At 45.6% G+C, this 18060-nt stretch overlaps 1 protein-coding gene across 10 annotated transcripts in view; it reads left to right on the top strand.

Moving 5' to 3' along the window:
* Positions 1 to 18060, top strand: part of MSI1 (musashi RNA binding protein 1) — a 174134-nt gene that overhangs the window by 98399 nt on the left and 57675 nt on the right. For all 10 annotated transcript variants that reach the window (XM_078667677.1, XM_078667675.1, XM_078667674.1 and 7 more), the window contains one exon: positions 4328 to 4420. In XM_078667677.1, coding sequence (XP_078523803.1) covers positions 4328 to 4420 — 93 coding nt within the window. The remainder of the gene's footprint in view (positions 1 to 4327; positions 4421 to 18060) is intronic.

The following is an 18060-nucleotide window of genomic DNA, read 5'->3' as shown; positions in this document are numbered from 1 at the left end:
ATAACTCCTGCAAGATAGTAGTGCACTTTACAGAAAGCTGGCCTTTTTGTGTCACCTTAAACATGTTTTAGAAGCAGGGAGAAAGATTTACAGAAATAGAGAAGGAACGGATCACATCGGATTATAATTTGCAGAGCGTCATAAATTATAAATATAGTATCATAATAATTATGTTGCTGATTTTGAGAGAGGGAGAGATTACTTATTTTCATTCTTCACCACCCTTCCTCCCCCGAGCTGCTTCAAATCTGCGCCCTTAATGATATTTTTGGTCCAGATCTAGTTATTTTTCTGAGTTGAGCTCTGTAGCATAATTACAGATCCCACTTGGCTCTGAAGCATTAGCCAGCCCTGTACAACAGTGTTTTAATCTGCTGGCCTGTAAGGGGGCGGTAGACAGTCGAGCAGTGTGGTTGTCACTTGGCCAGTGGTTTCTTCCATCACACCCACCTGCAACAGAAACAAATCTACTAGTATGCAATTTTTAAGGTTTAATCAGCTGTGGGCTGACTCACATATGTGTCAACTTTGAAGCGTAAACATACCGAGTAAAATGCACTTGCTCTGGTGGTAAAATGCTTCTGTTTTGGTGATACACAAGCTTGTCACCTGCATCATGCCTAAATAGTCCATGGGGTTAAATACTCCTACAAAATGGGTGCATTTTTACTCACTGCCACTTCTCGTGAGTCTCACGCAAAGTTCTTGCTCCACCTTGATGTGCTGAGCAACAATAAAAGGATTGTTTTTGTGCTAGGGCCTCCCTTACATCTACACATTTGTAGATGTAAAACACATTTTTATTTCCTGTCCTTGGGCAGGATATCTGAACCCTGATTTTGCATATTCAAATGGGGATATTTTGCAGTTTCAGTCCTTTCCCCGCCCTCCTGTTTTTTTGTCACCTGCTTTCAGTGTGTATGTATGCTATGCTCCCGGAGGATAAAAGAAGTTATGAACACAGCATGGCATTTATGCATCTTTTGATTTTGTGACTTTTGCATTTTCTGCCTGTTAGGCTTTGTTATGGGGTCCCTGGCCTACTTGCGACAGAAAAAGAACTTTGTCAATCAGCTACTTAAATTGCAAACGAGATACAACACACAAGCTGATATGTAAAAAACGAGCAGTCAGATTTACAGGGGCACGCCAGTCACTACTCGGCCTCCATTTAAAGTACCCCACCTCGCAAGGCCTGGAGGGTTCCCTCAATCTAGATAGCCAATAGAGCCGCAGCATATTCCGGAACAAAAATAGAGCATCCCATTCCCAGGCCATGGTCAGACATGTTAAACATGTTGCAGCTTGGAGTTCCTCACGGACTTTCCCACAGGGGTTGTGCTTTACGTAGATTTAGTAATGATTTTGATGAGCTCTAAAGATGGGTTCTTGGTGGGATGTGTTTTGTTACAGCGATGCTCTGCGGGTGCTAGTGGTACTTCATGTTGGCCACTCTGGTCAGCTATACTGCAGGCAGTATTGGTTTTGTTATATGCCACTTACATAGCATACAGTCAGCTGTCAGTAAGGCTTCCCAGCACGTTTGGAATTCCACAGGTTGCCTTTCAAAGGGTTCCGACGTAAGTTTCTTAGATACCTTGATTGGTTAAATCAAGTTGTGTAACTGTGTTAAAGTTCTTACCCCAGTAGGGTTGTGCCAACTTCTCTTCCCTCTGACCATGGCTAATTCAATAAAGCGACTGCCACACTCAATGGGTCAATCAAATGCCTGAATATAAGCACTAAAAGCCCTCCCCTGTGTTTGTTGCCAGGATCCGCCGTGTGCCAGGCATGGCTCTATCTCTCAAGCAAGGATTACTAAATGAAAAGGGACGGATGTGCACGGGATTTTGCAGTCCACTCTGCTTGTCACCGAGCCATCTGCTCTTCTGCTCTGGGCTGTGTGTCACTAAGCTGCACAGCTAAGCATTATTATTTATTTTTGATAAGTAAGCTCTGGGTGTACGCAGTGTCCAGCGTAACTTCCTGTTCTATACAGATGTATGTTTATATCGACTATATATACCCTTAATGACAGCAGAGGCATGCATATTTAATCTGCAGAGGGGTCAGATACCCTTATAGACGCTGCATTGATTGCAAGAAGGGCTGTTTGATAGGTGAACATTAGATGGACAGGTGTCTGCTTGGTCCTCTCTTGCTTCGCACCTGACCTCATCAGTAATGCCATCACTCTGACATGGTTACAAACCATGCTTCCCACTTATCAGACAATTCAGGTATAAGCGGACAAAAAAACAAAGATATGGCTATGTGAGACTAAGTAGTCCCAGAATCCTGCAGGCTGTGACACCACATATTTCCTCTCTATAACCCACCGCAGCAAACTAATTGTTTGGAATCACAGGACTGAAGACCCCACCTTTGTCTTCAGGTTGCAACGACCCCAGACACTTAATAGCCTTCCCACCTGGAAATGAAGAGCTGCTTCTCTGGAGCCCCTTGAGACTCTGGTATTGGGGACTGACTCTGCTAACGACAGCCAGGGTCTTCAGCAAAAAAAACATGATCCGCAGTGAATCTCATGAGGAAGCGATCCCGGACAAACATTTGTGTGTGATGCTTCTAGTTTAGATTCTTGTGCAAAGCCTCAATTCATTTGTACTCCAGTTCTTGTTGATTTCTGATATTTGATCATCTTAGACATGATGTGCCTCTAGATCACACAACCCCATATACACTATGTCCCTCCCTACCTGATCCTATTATACCGCAGGTTAATGCCACATACTACTGGTTTGGACTTTATAACAAGTTCAGTTTTGTAAATATACCTTCCGATGCTAACTTTGTTTTTTTGTATTCAATGTTACTCTATGTAGTGTATATGGTAGAAAAGCTTAAACTCATTAAATAAAAACAATACCAAAAACATGCCAAAAATCTAAAATAGAAATTTGTGAATAAGTAACTAAATAAAAGCAAGGTAGGTCTTAGCTCAAACACATGCTGTCAATGAGGGATTGGTTTGAATTCTGACAGGCAACGTTAACCGATTTACTTCTCAATGGAAGAAAGATGGTAACCTTAAGGTTGTTGGACACTGAAGAATGGACAAGCCCTTTTTCTTAAAGTGTGAAATTTACATCTGATCCCCTTTTTATGATCTTCTACACGATCCGTTTGCAGTCAATGCATAGCACACAAACTATGTTTACGAATACCTCTTATTTTTATGTGACCCAGGCGTAAGAATGTCAAAAAATATTCCTAGAGTTCAATCCAGTTAAAAATTGCCTGTTTAAGACAATTTTACACTATTCAGGTCTGCTGTTGCGCTTTCTGAGATCCTGCTCGTTTGGCTTTTATTGATTTTACGGCTAAAAGCTAGGCAAGCCCATGCTGGATCATATGATGATGAGCAAGTATGCCTAGATCCGAGCTTTTTTTCTTTTGTGGTCACAAACATTATTTCTTACTCATGCCCTCAGCTTTATCATAACCACTTGAATGAGGCGAACCAATGAAAAGTGTTCAACGTGAAAATGTTGCCTAAATGTTCTTCTGTATGTCCTCATTATCTCATGCTCTGTGCATTCCTCTTGTCATTAAACCGCTCCCAACTAATATTCTACCTCTTAATAAACACACCCAGTGCCTTGGGGTACAAGTGCCAGACTCTGATGCTTGCTTGCTTGGTATGTAGTCCTGCTTGTCTCACTAACCATTCAGCAGAGCGCTGACCAGCTCTGGCTCCCAAAGGTGTATTGTTGACACGGAAAATCATTTCTTTAGCCTGCTGAAGTATTTCTGCCTGCCATCGTGTGGGGATAGACGTGTTTTGTTCTCTACCACCACCTGGAGCAACCACCAGGGAGCTAATGAGCACTCTTTCTGTGGCACAGTAACTGGTGGCAATTGTGCTATTTGTGTCACCACAAATCCACAGACTCCCTTTGTCAGCCCTTTGCCTGCTTTTACACTCTAGCTAATATTTGAGCATTATTTATTGGTTTGATGTATCACATAATCTTTATTAACTTCTTTTGATGTCATGAGAGTTAAAGTTTGCATAATGCCTCTTGTGAGATAGCAGGTCAGGGGCCATGTGATACCATTTCCTATGAAACTATGTCGGTGTCATAGAGCCGGTGATCTCATTTCCACTGCCACTATGATTGTGCCAAAATGGCTGTAATGCAGCCCCTTCTTCATCATCTGAAAATACTATTTACATAGGCTGTAGAACCTGCCAGACGAATGCCCTTCTAAATACTCGCTTTAACGCAACCGCTGGTGACTGGAGCCAGACTTTGGGAAGGGCTCCTTTTATCCATGCCTAACGTGTTTTTTGTCTATTTTTCAGATGGTAACGCGGACGAAAAAGATTTTTGTTGGTGGTTTGTCAGTGAATACCACGGTGGAGGATGTAAAGCAATACTTTGAACAGTTTGGCAAGGTATGTATGATTACGTTTAGCTCGAAGCTAGAGACTGCTTCCTGTGAAATGAGGCCTGCTTCTCCTTCAGTCTGTAACCTCTAGGAGTGTGGATATTATTTGAAAAGAGTTTTCGTATCTAGGGGGAAGGTCAGAATAAACTATGATTGTTTTTTGTCCACAGATGTTTTCTCAAACTTGCCTGACTGCAAAAGGGAGTGATATGCTGCTTGGTGGGGCCAGATAAATGTAGTATTATTGAAAAATTGAAGATTTGGTTAATGCGTCACACCACTATTTATCACAACAATAAGATGTGATGAGAACAATCAAAAATTTGTGAATCCTTAATATACAGATGGCATGCAATTAAAAAGATGCACTGTTGGAAAAGGGTTCTTTTAGGGAAAAAAGTTCTAACATGGTCTTAATTCTCTTTAGTGAGTGTCGGTTATGAGTTCTGTGATAGCCTCCCTAAACTTGTATCCTTATTATGATTGGATTTCCCAACCTCTGATCATCCAGAGTGAGTTAGTTTGGGTAATGTATTCATCTGTATACACTGTATGGTCAACAACGTATGCAGTAAGAACTTGCTTGCTATTTAATTGAGTGTGTCATATATGAACTTTAAAGGTGTTTTTTTATGCACTAAACGTGTCAATAATTATTTTGTAATGGGGCAGTCTGATGTGATTGTTGTTAGTGACAAATGTAGGATGAGATATACCCCGTTTGTGTGTGCAGTTGTCTTATTTGTAGGCGACCCTTATCTAGAGGGCATTGATTAGATATGCTTCCAGAGGCTTACTTAAATGATTTGATCTTAGTTTGGGATTCTGCTTGATTGTTGTGTAGTTTTCTGAAACAGTTATGTACCGTGTTTCAAAAGTGTTGATCTTTGTGGCTATTCGTTTATAAAGGTGTTAGTATGGATTTAAACGTGTGTGGTATGCCCTGCATATTAGGAGGTTGATTGCTGGATTACTAAATAACCCAAAAAAACAGTGATACTGCTAACTGGGTATTTTGAATGAGGCTATGAATGTATGATATCGATGTCAGAGAAATTAGTCTGGAAACCTTTACTGATTGATTGTGCATCGTTTAGGGCTGTAATGTGCCTTTTATTTTATGAATAGGGACAGCTATAGCTTTAGATAATTGTACTATACATGACGTGACTCAACTGTTTGTAGTAGGTGACTATGGAGTATCTGAGCTATGTTTGAGCTGTTCTGTATTGTATTTTGTCTGAGGTTTCTTGATGATTGGTGCTGTTGGCATAGCTCAGCTGTGTTGGATCTTTGTGAACTATACCTTTGCATGTGTTCTGTTGTATGTTTCCCTGTGCAGTATTTTGTTGGCAAGTACTTTTGGGAGAAAAGTGATAGCTGCCAAAGCATTGAGATGCTTTGCATCTCGCTATCTGTGTAGTATTTTGTCTCCTTATTTGAACTAAATATTTATAAGTGGCGTTTGTCGTTGGCAAGTAATGCAGTTACATGCGAGCCGTTTGGTGTCTGTGGGACCCCCGGGGCGTACTTGAAGTATCCCTAATCTAATGTATTGTTTTGGATGATGTATAGCTCTGCAAGAAAGAGCAAATAATGTGAAATAACGAACGCTATATCAAGTGGGAATGTTAAGGAGTAGACCTCGCCACTGCTTCGAAAGAAAATGTGACCCGGAACGTTGGATGCAATGCTTGACACTTGGAGTCTGATGTATCAAAGAGTTTTACCCATTCTTTGTCTACAGGGGAATGGGTTGAAACACATAAGGGCCTTGGTTTATACTTTAGACGACACTAACAGTACATTATGTAATTGTTTAGTAAAGACAGATTGGTAATAGCAGTCTGTCCCATGGCTGTCGATGCCCACCATCTCCAAGCAGGGGATTCCCTCTAGGAAGTATCCATTTAGTTAAGTCTCCCTTAACCAGAGTACACCCAGGTGAACTGGAGACCCTAGAATGAAGGGGAAAGGGTCATAGAGTAGACCCTAAATATCAATGCAGAAGGATGATCAGAGGTCTCAGTTACAGTACCCTTGGAGCGAGTCTCCTGGCAACCTCTGTAGGAGTGGTCAAGGGGATTCAGGATTGGGGATATATGGAAACATGGCTAGAGCTAGTCAGAAGGAAAATCTGTTTAAGTGATGTGTTGCAATGTAAAGGAATCCCTAGTGTGCCCTAAGCCCTTTCATACTACAATATAGATTATGTGCCATTTCAGTAAGCAGGAATACTCACTGGTATCAGGATTATTTTCTCCTTCAAGTCGGGTTCTTGTAGAATATCTTCATGGGCTGGTTTTGGACAGTGAGTCTGCCACTAGAGAGCACTACACAATCAATTGCAACCATAGCAGAGTCTGTATTACAGTGATGCCAACTAAAGTAAGAGAGATGCTTGGCATAGGGAACTATACTTTCCCAACTTAGCCTGAAGAAGTGAAAACACATTGCAAGATGGGTTCAACTCGCATTCAGGTTGCAAGCAGATTCCCATAGGGTCTCCCCTGATGTTGTTACCTGGAACACAGGGTATGTCAGGATTCTGTACATTGGTCTGCGTCAGGATGTTGATGCGCACCCTAAGATGAAGCATGACACTATCTAGTGTGTGAGAGCTGTATTTGAACTCAAAGGCATTTCCTGTTGTAGAATATTGAGCTGCTGCCTATGAGACAATAGTTCATTTTGGAATACCACTTCCTTTCTTTGGTGTGAATTAATGTTAAAGTAGGGAGGAGGAAGGGAAGGGTGGTACCTCTCTCCCCTGTGTTGCGTGTGTGTTGAGGATATAAGTGCAGCATGGTAAAGAGTTATCTGGTTCTTCTTGCATATTTGTAGTATCACTGGTATGCAATAAGTTAACTCAGATGTGCTCAGAATTTATCTCTTGTATGAAGAAAAAAGAGCCAGTAGAAAATGTATAGTGTGAGATGTGAGCATTTCAGAAAGTAGGTGTGGATGAATTGAACTTTATGGTAGGAAGAACATGCAAGGTGAACACCCAAGGGAAATAATAGAACCTAAAAAAATACAAAGTTATCCGAAAAATATCTGTACGGCAAAACTGGTTTTAGTTTGTTGTTATATTAATGTAGCCATATTGTAGGCTATATTCATTGGCACATGACAGATCACTGTAAGGTGATTCAGTATGTTAGCAGCTCTTTCACATGAGGAAGGGGCAGATGAGGAAAGTTGAAGTCGTTGTCTTCTGGCCTTCCAGGCCCAAAGACTGGAAACACTGCACGCAGTCACCCTTCATCTCAGATGCTCTTGACTGCAGAACTTTTAGGTAATGGGCTTGCCAACCTTATCAGGCCCAGCCAGTCATCGTAGAGTGTTGGTTGGGGCCCACAGTTAGATGACCCTACTAGTTGCTGCCACTTTCCCGGAGGCCTTTAATGGCGTGGTAGAGAAGGTCCACAGGAAGACGAAATATGAAAACATGGCTGGTGACAGGAGAAAGGGAAAGTCTGCAGGGGCGCTGGCCTGAGTGCCAGGGGCATTCAAGGAGAACATGGCACTAACAGGAATTATGCAAAGAAATAGAAGGGAAGCATGATAGGGGGGCCTACCCAGAAAAGATGGCTAGTGAATAAAGCAGGAAAGTCTGACGGGGGCATCATCAAAAGTTAGTGGGCGAGTGACTGAGTGTGTGTATTTGTGTATGAGCATGTGTGCAAATGCTTACTATGGATAGGTATTTGGCTGAGGATCCTACCTAATGTGAGTGGTATGAATAGTTATTTGACTGAATTTCCTGTTAGTAATTATGCCATGGATAGATGAGTGACTGAGTTCAACCTATAATGATTAGCATAAATAGATGTTTGTCTGGGTTTACTGCCTGTATTGCTTTGAAACGGATAAGGTATACTAGATTTCCCGTCAGGGATTTTTGGCTTTACTGTGTGTTTGTCTGAGTTTACAGGCAGTGAGTATTGCCATTAATAGACGTTTGGCTGAATTTCCTCCTTGCAGAGATTGGTATAGAGATATAGCTCTTAAGATTGTTTTTGCTCTGCTGGGATTGATCTAGGTGGTTATTATACCGCTGCCTTTGTTAAATATTGTGTAAACCTGTAAATTATTTTTGGGGTTTTGATGAGGGGGATGTGTGTGCGCCCACCTGGTGAATACCCTTGGGGGATGAAGGGGTGTGCACACATCAGTGGCCTACAAGGTGTTTCCTCTCAGCCTTTGATTGTTTTATGGCACTTTGAGCAGTGGTGGTTTAGGGTTTATGTTACAGAAACCTGAGCAGAGATGAGTGTTTGAGATCCAGCTGCCTGCTGACTTCCTGGCTGCCACTTAAAAGGGTTTTGTTTGAAAGGAATGGGGCGGAGAAAGGAGGGAAGGATATGTCACTCTCCGCACAATTCAGGTTACCAGGTAAGGGATACAGGCAGGGCACTTGTTCTCGTGTATTGAGGCCAGATTCATAAATGTGCCCTAGACGGAAAGTATCGGAAAACTGCAAGGACAAAAAAAATAAGCAGAAATATTCAACTACAAAGAAACAATGCAATCAAGTAAGCTAAAAAATGTCAAGTATGTATTTCATTTTAAAACAGTCACGTGTAAACGTCTGTATATGCTTGTAAGTCGCCGACTTACCTGCAGTGAAATCCTTGCCAAAGGTTTTTTGTTATGTATTTATGTTTTACTAGGGGTCACCCCACTCGGTGTTTCCCATGCCCCCCGTGTCTTAACTCCCCACCCTCCCTGTCTATGTTTTTGTGCTAACTTTCGCCCGGAACTCTTCAATTAGATAGAAGAGGAGCGTCACGGTAAATGGGGTCGCGACCCGGAAACGAAGCCCTCTTTGGCTTCTGCAGCCTGCCTTGTGTTGCAGCTCTCATCCTTATGTATCCTTAGACTTTGCATACATATGTAAGTTGTCCTCCGTGTGTTTGACCAGGGGTGAGAGACGGGCAGCTAGTCCGTCGACGGCAAGGCGCCGAACATGTTAAATCCTATAGCACTATATATAAATGTTAGCCAAGGTGCTATGCAGCACCCAACAATATATGGAAATAAATTATAAGGGCACGCGAAGAAAGCAGGTCTCCATATCCTTTACTTTAGAGCCACGACCCTCCACCTTTACCAAGCAGTGATGCTGGGGCTGAGACGAGCTAGTAAGAGAGGATGTGGCTTAGCGGCTGTAGCGGCCGTCTTTGAAGCTGGGGATGGGAAACCAGGCTCGAGTGTGGCGGGAGGCTTGAGCATTGTAGTAAAGGAAGATGCACAGTCCAACAAGCATCCGGTGATTCTGGGCAAGTCACTTAATCTCCCCGTGTCTAAAAAATTAATGTGTCCGTCTGTAATGCAACTGGTGCTCATGTAAAGCGCTCTGATTCCTTCGGTCGAGTTCGCGCTATATAAAACTGCACACAAAAAAAAGAGTGGTTGAAGGTAGGCACGGTTTGTTGAAAAGCTATGGGGAAACAGGATTTGGGAGAAGTTAGAAAAGCACAATTGTCCCTCCTCAGTACTGTATGTATGTATGTACTGACAGTTTTAGGGAGCAGTGAGGTAGGTAGCTGGAGGGAGTAGCCTGGGGAGGGAGTAGCCTGGGGAGGTAATAAGAGGGCGGGGAGGGTAAAACTGAGGAGAAGGGGCGATGTGTTGAAAAGTTCAATTTCTCTGCATTTTGTCAGGTGCCGAAAGCTTTAAGGAGCAGTGAGGCAGTGTGGAAGGGATACTGGAAGGTGGAAAGGGTACCGGAGAGGAGAAGGGATGAGGAAGGTTATCTTTTCCCTGAAATGTGTAATGTGCTTGAAACTTTAGGAAGTAGTGACGTCACGTGGAAGCTTAGCAGGAGAGTGGTTAGAGTGGAGTGGAGTGGAGAAGGAGGTAAATTCCTCTCTCCGGGCACTTGAAGTCACATATTGAAAACTTGAGAAGGCGGTGAGGTGCCAGGGTAGGGAGGGAGGACTGGAGGCGGAGTTCGTCACCTCCCAAAAACTTTAGGAAGCACTGAAGTCACACGGAATGGTGAACAAACAAGACAGGGACGGCGGTGGCGGGAAGAGAAGATGGCATGTTGGCGTCAGGGAGCTAGAGAGGTTTCGAATATCGGGGTGTGCCTATGGAAGGGTCTGGCCAGTACATCGGATGGAGAGGGTGGTAGGGGAAGGGACTGACGAGCGACCGCAGAGGGCATGATATTTCCACATGCTGAGTCACGGACTGAAACCTTTATAGGAAACAGCGGTGACCAGATGAAGGTCAGAAGAGAGCGGGGGGGGGGGGGCACGGCGCCCTTTGTGTGAAGGGTTTGAAACTATAAAACACTGGCGGGGAGACGGGACTGTGTGTGGCGGGCAGAGTGGAGCAGAGGGGGAGCTGGGCAGGTTCTCCTTTTGTCATGAGCTGTAAACAGGGAGCAGTGAGGTAGCCTTCAATGGTGAATATATAGAGATGTAGATATAGAGAGAGAGGTTGGAGGGAAGGGGCAGGACTGCGGGCAGAGGGGAATGGTAGCCATCCCTACTTTCCACACACTTCGAGTAGTGAGCTGAAAAGTTCACAGAAAGCAGTGACGCGAAGGACTGGGGTCAGGAGGGAGGGACGCGCGAGAGTATGAGAAGGCCACGGGGCCTTTGAGCCACGGACTCTAAACTTTCTGTGAAGCCCCGGAGTGCGTGTGGAGGGCGCCGGGCAGCGCCAGGGAGCGGGCGCGGGCGGCGGGCGGGCAGGGTCCCCTGCACCGGCCGCCCAGGCCCCGGCGGGAGCCAGCCTTGGGAAGCGGAGACGTGTTCCAGCAGGGTGCCTTTGTCTGTGCCCCGAGTAGTTCAGCGCAGAGCATTAGAGCTCATGCTAATCCGCGCGAGCAGCTGTGATTGGAGGCCGGCGGCCCCTGGGGCCGGGGCTGCCATGACAACCGGCCCCAAGAGAAGCCGTCACCGGCAGGCGCTTTTGTTCGGGCCTAAATCGGCGTTGGCATGCCAAACCGGGGCCCGGGGAAGAAAGGAGCCGAAGAATAGGGCAGGGGGGACGGGGAGCAGGAGCAACGGCCTCGCCTGGCGGGGGGCGCTTCCCAAGGAGCCCCCTCAAAGGAGGTCAGAGTCGCGCGGCCCGGACAGGCTGCCAGTCAGACTTAGGCCTGGCCGCGGCCTGCGCGCCGCGCCGCCATTCCCTCAGCTCCTGTCAGGCCCCGGCGTTGCATTTAAGATATTTCTTCACGTGCATGCATAGGTGCGCGGCTAAGCGTGGACGCCGCCTTGCCTGCACAGTTACTGAGAATATCCGACAGGCCAGTAGGTTTACCGGCAGGACCGGGACAGTGTAAACCTCGTGGTACGTCTCACGTGGCTGACTCTACCCCAGGCCTTCGGGCCCTTCAGACACCACTTTATTAGATATCCTCTTGTAACAAATTTTGACCAGGTAGGTTCCGCAATCACTGTGTGCGCCACCCGTATGAAAGTTAGTAATTACTAAACGAGCGATTAGCATGATGTTACATGTTTCCTCAGTCTCGTCTGTCACTCTCAGTCCCTCACGTGTACCCATCTTTTACTGACCACCCCTTTTACAGCACGCTGCTGTGGCCTCCGCGCTGTACAAACAAACCACAGGACATTGCACAGCGGGTTAAGCCCTTGCTGCACGAATAGGCACGTGGCCTATTTCCTAATACTGTTTGTCCCATCTGGTATGGGTGGGGAAAAGTCAATCAAATGCCTGACATGTCTTTTTTCCACTTATACTACCCTCTGCAAGGCACTGGCCTGTGTGGAAAATGGAAAGTAAATTTTCACTGATAGGCCTCCGGGTAGGGTGACCAGAATTTTAAAGCAAAAAACAGGGACATTTCATAAAAATAGAAGAAGAACTACAATTTTACTTCAAGCGAGGAGAGCGCTCCTCTGCAGAGAATTACAGAACAGGCAGTCGGAACATACATAAAATGCAATTTTTAAGCCCAGTAGCTTAACTGTTAATTAAATTGCTTTCTTGAAACAACTACTAACTATCCCTGCTTTGTAAAACATAAAAAACACCTCCCACCGTTTTCAGTCGACCCTCTCCAAAAACGGGGACATGAGCTAAATTTCTTGAAATGTGCTGGGACAGCTGGTTAAAAACAGGGACTGTCCTGGCAAAACAGGGACGCCTGGTCACCCTACTCAGGGTTACCTGCAGACTACAGCTTATCGTCCCACTCAGCTATTTCTCCCCCTCAGACTGAGTTCAATGAGTTGTCCAGAAATACCACATCGTTTAACCTCCGGTGTGGTTCAGTCATGGTGTGTGAGACAGGAGTGGACAGTAGAATACATGGCCCACTGTCTGCATAATGAGTCACGGGGAAAGATTTGGGGTCGTTTTCTATGTTGTATGGTCCTGTAAGACATTGATGGCACTGTAATAGGACTTTACGTTTTGAAAAAAGGTAGAGGGTAAAAAGTAAACACAGAACACATAAGAAAAAGAAGCATTGGCAAAGCCAGTAGTTGTGTATTTGACAAGTGCTTAAGATTTTTCTTTATTCTTTTTGTTACATATGAAATTGAAGTTAAAAGTAAAATAATGAATAAAAAATGGGAAATGAAAGGAGAGCTTGGCCCACACACTGGCACTGAAGTGTACTGCTTTTAAGCTGAATATGGACATGTGAACTGCTAAAATGCCAGTACTCATAGTGCGAGAGAGCCAATCGCTGAAGTGAGCAGATCCATTGTTGCATGCGTGGTGGTCGGAAGCCAAATGTGAATGAAAGTTTTTCAGACCAGTGGTTGAAAAGGTCTGACCCAAAGATCTGTGTGTGTGTGTGTGTGTATATATATATATATATATATATATATATATATATATATATATATATATATATACACACACACCTACAAGACCTAAAAATGGCACCACTCGAAGCTAAGTACACAAAGTTGTTGCTCTTAAGCACCTGTAGATACTTTTGAATCTAGCCTAAGACAGGGAAGGGTACATGGGTGAATACATTGTACCGTGGCTTCATAAATAAGTGCCACTGTGGATACAGCTGTGTAATTAAATGCACAATCTGGCATATTTGTTACATTCAAAACAATGCATGATTAATAGATTCTATGCATAATAATAGTTGGTCAAGTACTCATCACTATGTTACAAATATCATTTTTTCCTTTGTGAAGAACAGTTATTACCTGTCCAAATAGCAACCTTACATGCCCACTGCTCAAATTGATTTAATATATTCCTATACTAATTCACCACTAATCCCTTTTGGGTTCTGGAGTAGCGGGCTACTCGCCGGAAAAGCGCTTCAACGCCTCGTCAAGGGTAGGAAGCGCTATATAAACGCAATTACAACAAATATAATGCATTCTAAATAGAGAAGCCTTGATTGGGAAAACACTTATTGGCAGTGCTCGCCTCAATGTGTACTTCATAGATGTGAGAGACTTTTCTGGTGCTGAAATCTCTAGTTCACGCAACATATGGTCTAGAATGCCACTTAACAGATTAATGGTATTTCCATTTTGGATAGTTTGCATATTAGCCTAGTTTAGGACAATAGATCTCTACTATACCCTTTATTTGGTACTTTCAAGAAAAAAAGTCACAATTTGTATCGAACATAGCTCTAGCTTATACCAAATTTTGTATATCTAGCGCATTTTAAATCTAAATCTGCTATAAGTTAGATCTGCATCACACAATGCCATTCGATCAGTAACAAAATGGAGTGGTTGCTAAAGAAATACAAGTCCAGGACCATTCTTCAGGAAGTAAAAGCCCGCCCTTTTTGGCCACTTTTTAGCTTCATAAAACCGGAATATCTTTGTGCAGACGAAAGCGCAGCAATTATCACCTGACTGCTCTGTGGAACTCCCAGCGGTGGATACCTGCATACTATACATACGAATATACTCGACTCCCCAAAGCACAAGCATGTTCCTACCAGAGTGCACCACCCTTCCCTCGAGAGTTCACACCATGTGAGGTGCCTTCAGCCCTGTTCGGAGGAAGGCAGTGGGAAGAGGGCAAAGCTGACAACAAACCATGGAGTAGATTTAGTTTCCACGAACCAAAGAGCAAGAAGGCACACGTGTAGGCATATTAATGATTAATTTTTAAGAGTCTTTTTTTATACAAATCTGCCAACCATAGCCTCCTCTTAATGCGCAGAAGTGATGTAACGCAGAAGAAAAACTACTTAATCTAGCTGTGACAAGCAGCGGCGGCGATGGAGGGATCTATCTCTCTGCAGAATGCTCTATACGCTATTTCCCTCCCTGCACTTCTCCTTTATAATGCTACCCTTCCCCGTCTCATCTATGGTGTGGTGTAAATCGGGAGAAAAAAGGGTTTTCTGAGTTGCCCTTACTCGGTCACTCCTTGCCCTTTCCTTCAATCAATCAATCAAGAGTATTTGTAAAGCGCGCTACTCACCCGCTAGGGTCTCAAGGCGCTCGGGGAGGGGGGGCTGCTACTGCTCGAAAAGCCAGGTCTTGAGTTGCTTCCTGAAGGAGAGATGGTCCTGGGTGAGTCGTAGGTGGGTGGGGAGTGTGTTCCAGGTCTTGACCGCCAGGTAGGTGAAGGATCTTCCTCCGGTGGTGGTTCTGCGGATCCGTGGGACGGTGGCGAGGGCGAGGCTGGCGGAGCGGAGCTGTCGGGTTGGCGTGTAGAACGTGAGGCAGTTGTTGAGGTATTCGGGGCCCAAGTCGTGGAGATCCTTTGGGCGTGGGTGAGGAGTCTGAACGTGATCCTCTTGCTGACGGGGAGCCAGTGCAGGTCCCTCAGGTGGGCAGAGATGTGGCTGTGTCGGGGGATGTCCAAGACGGGTCGTGCTGAGGCGTTCTGGATGCGCTGGAGTCTTTTCTGTAGTTTGGCGGTGGTCCCAGCGTAGAGGGCGTTCCCGTAGTCCAGACGGCTGGTGACGAGGGCCTGGGTGACTGTTTTCCTGGTTCCAGTGGGGATCCAGCGGAAGATCTTACGGAGCACACGGAGTGTGTTGAAGCAGGAGGAGGTAACGGCGTTAACTTGCCTGGCCATCGTGAGGGAGGAGTCAAGGATGAAGCCCAGGTTGCGTGCGTGGTCCGTGGGCTTGGGTGGGGGGCCCAGAGCAGGGGGCCACCAGGAGTCGTCCCAGGCGGAGATGGATGGGCCGAGGATGAGGACTTCCGTCTTGTCTGAGTTCAGTTTCAGGCGGCTGAGCTTCATCCAGTCTGCGATGTCTTTCATTCCGTCCTGGAAGCTGGCTCTGGCGGAGGTGGGGTCGTTGGTGAGGGAGAGGATCAGTTGGGTATCGTCGGCGTAGGAGATGATGTCAAGGTTGTGCTTGCGTGCGATGGCTGCGAGGGGGCTCATGTAGACGTTGAAGAGGGTGGGGCTGAGTGAGGAGCCTTGAGGTACGCCGCAGATGATCTTGGTGGCTTCTGCGAGGAAGGACGGGAGACGGACTCTTTGGGTTCTGTCGGAGAGGAAGGAGGTGATCCATTCCAGGGCCTTTCCTTGGATCCCGGCGTGGCGGAGGCGGGTTGTCAGGGTGCGGTGGCAGACCGGGTCGAACGCAGCCGAAAGGTCGAGCAGGATGAGGGCGGCGGTTTCTCCGTTGTCCAGCAGGGTCCGGATGTCGTCGGTGGCCGCGATGAGGGCGGTCTCGGTGCTGTGGTTAGCTCGGAATTCGGACCGCGATGGGTCGAGAGAGCCGTTCGTCTCCAGGAAGGCTGTCAGCTGTTTGTTGACGGTTTTCTCGATGACTTTTGCAGGGAAGGGGAGGAGCGAGATGGGGCGGAAGTTCTTGAGGTCTGAGGGGTCTGCGGTGGGTTTCTTCAGGAGGGCCCTGACCTCTGCGTGCTTCCAGCTCTCCGGGAAGGTGGCGGATATGAAGGAGTTGTTGATGATGTCCCGAAGTTTGGGTGCGATGATGGAGTCGGCTTTGTTGAAGATGTGGTGTGGGCAGGGATCGGCTGGGGAGCCCGAGTGGATGGTGTTCATCGTGTGGGTGGTATCTTACGTGCTGACCTGAGTCCAGGCGCACAGGGTGGTGGTGGGGGGGTGTAGGTTCGGTGGTGGGGTACGAGTTCTGAGCGCCAAAGCTGTCGTGTATGTCGACGATCTTACGGTGAAAAAAGGTGGCCAGAGAGTTGCAGAGGTCTTGAGAAGGCATGATGTCGTTGTTGCTGGCGTTGGGGTTGGAGAGCTCTTTCACTCCTGCATTATTTTCTTCTACCTGCTAGGAAAGTTGGGAAGCTGAAGGGGACTTTGCGGATGAGGTGGGCTGGCAACACTTGTCTGCCATGATCTCCTTTGTATTTACCCCATTTTATTTCTAATGTATACTCACCAGTCAACCATCCCCAAAGCTTCTAATCCCAGGAGCACAACTCAGAGTCTGTGATATGGTGCACACAGTCAGGCTCCATGACACCTGTGCAATTTCTGTTTCTGACATTCATCCCTCACAACATACCTCAACATTTTTTAGGAACAAGCCTGTGTGAGCCTTGCCTAGCGCATGTGCTCTCTCTTGCGAGGCACTATTGTTTACAAGAGGGGGATCACTGACAGAATATCAAAACATAAGTCTTGTGGACAGAATATCTTGTCAAAAAATATCGAGAACCACAATATCAAGAAGGTTAGTGCAAGTAGGTAAGTATAGATTTACTATTCCTAACTCCACATCTATCTACCTTGAAGATATATATATATTGCCACGTTACATATATGCAAGTTATATATAGTAAAACTTTGCTTACTTATTGAAACTTACTGTGTCAGTATTTTTTGTCCTTGATATTCTTGACATGATATTTTATTCACATAATATTTTTCCTTTGATATTTTTTCTGCACATTGTTTAACATTCATTGGCTTCAGTGTCACTTCTCCTTTGCTGCCTCCTAATTAGAAAGGCATCACTTCCTGTGTATTCTCTGGCGCAGGGACTGAGGACAGGTTTATTCTTCTTAATTAGTATATCTCCACTGCTTGCGCTGATGGAGGTACTTTTTTTGCCTGTGTTGCTTCGTTCCCCTCCCACCCCACCACCTCTCCGAGTTGTTGCCGCTCCGTCCTGCCACCCCTCCACGCCATCCCTGCTTGCACATACATCCACCCCATTCCCCTGTCTTTTTATTGTTGCTTTCCCCATCGTCGTCCCCGTCATTGTTACTTATAAAAAACCAAACACTAAGACATGGTCAGTGCTGGCCACACCACAGCACTACTATTTTAAAAAAAACTTTAAGCCATTTTGCTCAGCAGCTCGTTCTGATGTGCAGCATGTCTTAAAACATTGATAAAGCCATCGCATAGGTGTGCGACCTAATGGCTTTGTCAGAACTTGTTTTATTTGATACCCTCTTCTTGTCCGCATGTTGTACCGTGGATCCTTCCTTTCATCATGTAATAGCCAGCACCTCTGTACCCAGGACAGTAAGATCTGCCTTTCCATCCGCCACCCATAAACACATATAGGCGAAGAACTGCCCATCTGCTTCGTACAAGTAATGATCACCCACCTATAACCAGAGATTACTGTCCACCTTGTTACGGAGCCGCAGCGAGGCAGTGTCCTGGTGAGGAGGTAACCTTGATATTTGTGTGACTATAGGTACCCCTTCCCTCCTGATTTGAAGGCTCATGGGACAATATCTGAGCGATACAAGAAACCCATTCAGC

Source organism: Lissotriton helveticus, chromosome 11, assembly GCF_964261635.1.
Source record: "Lissotriton helveticus chromosome 11, aLisHel1.1, whole genome shotgun sequence".
In the NCBI taxonomy this organism is placed as follows: domain Eukaryota; kingdom Metazoa; phylum Chordata; class Amphibia; order Caudata; family Salamandridae; genus Lissotriton; species Lissotriton helveticus.
Note: the sequence above shows the minus strand (reverse complement) of the source record. Positions and strands in the feature narration are given on the sequence as shown.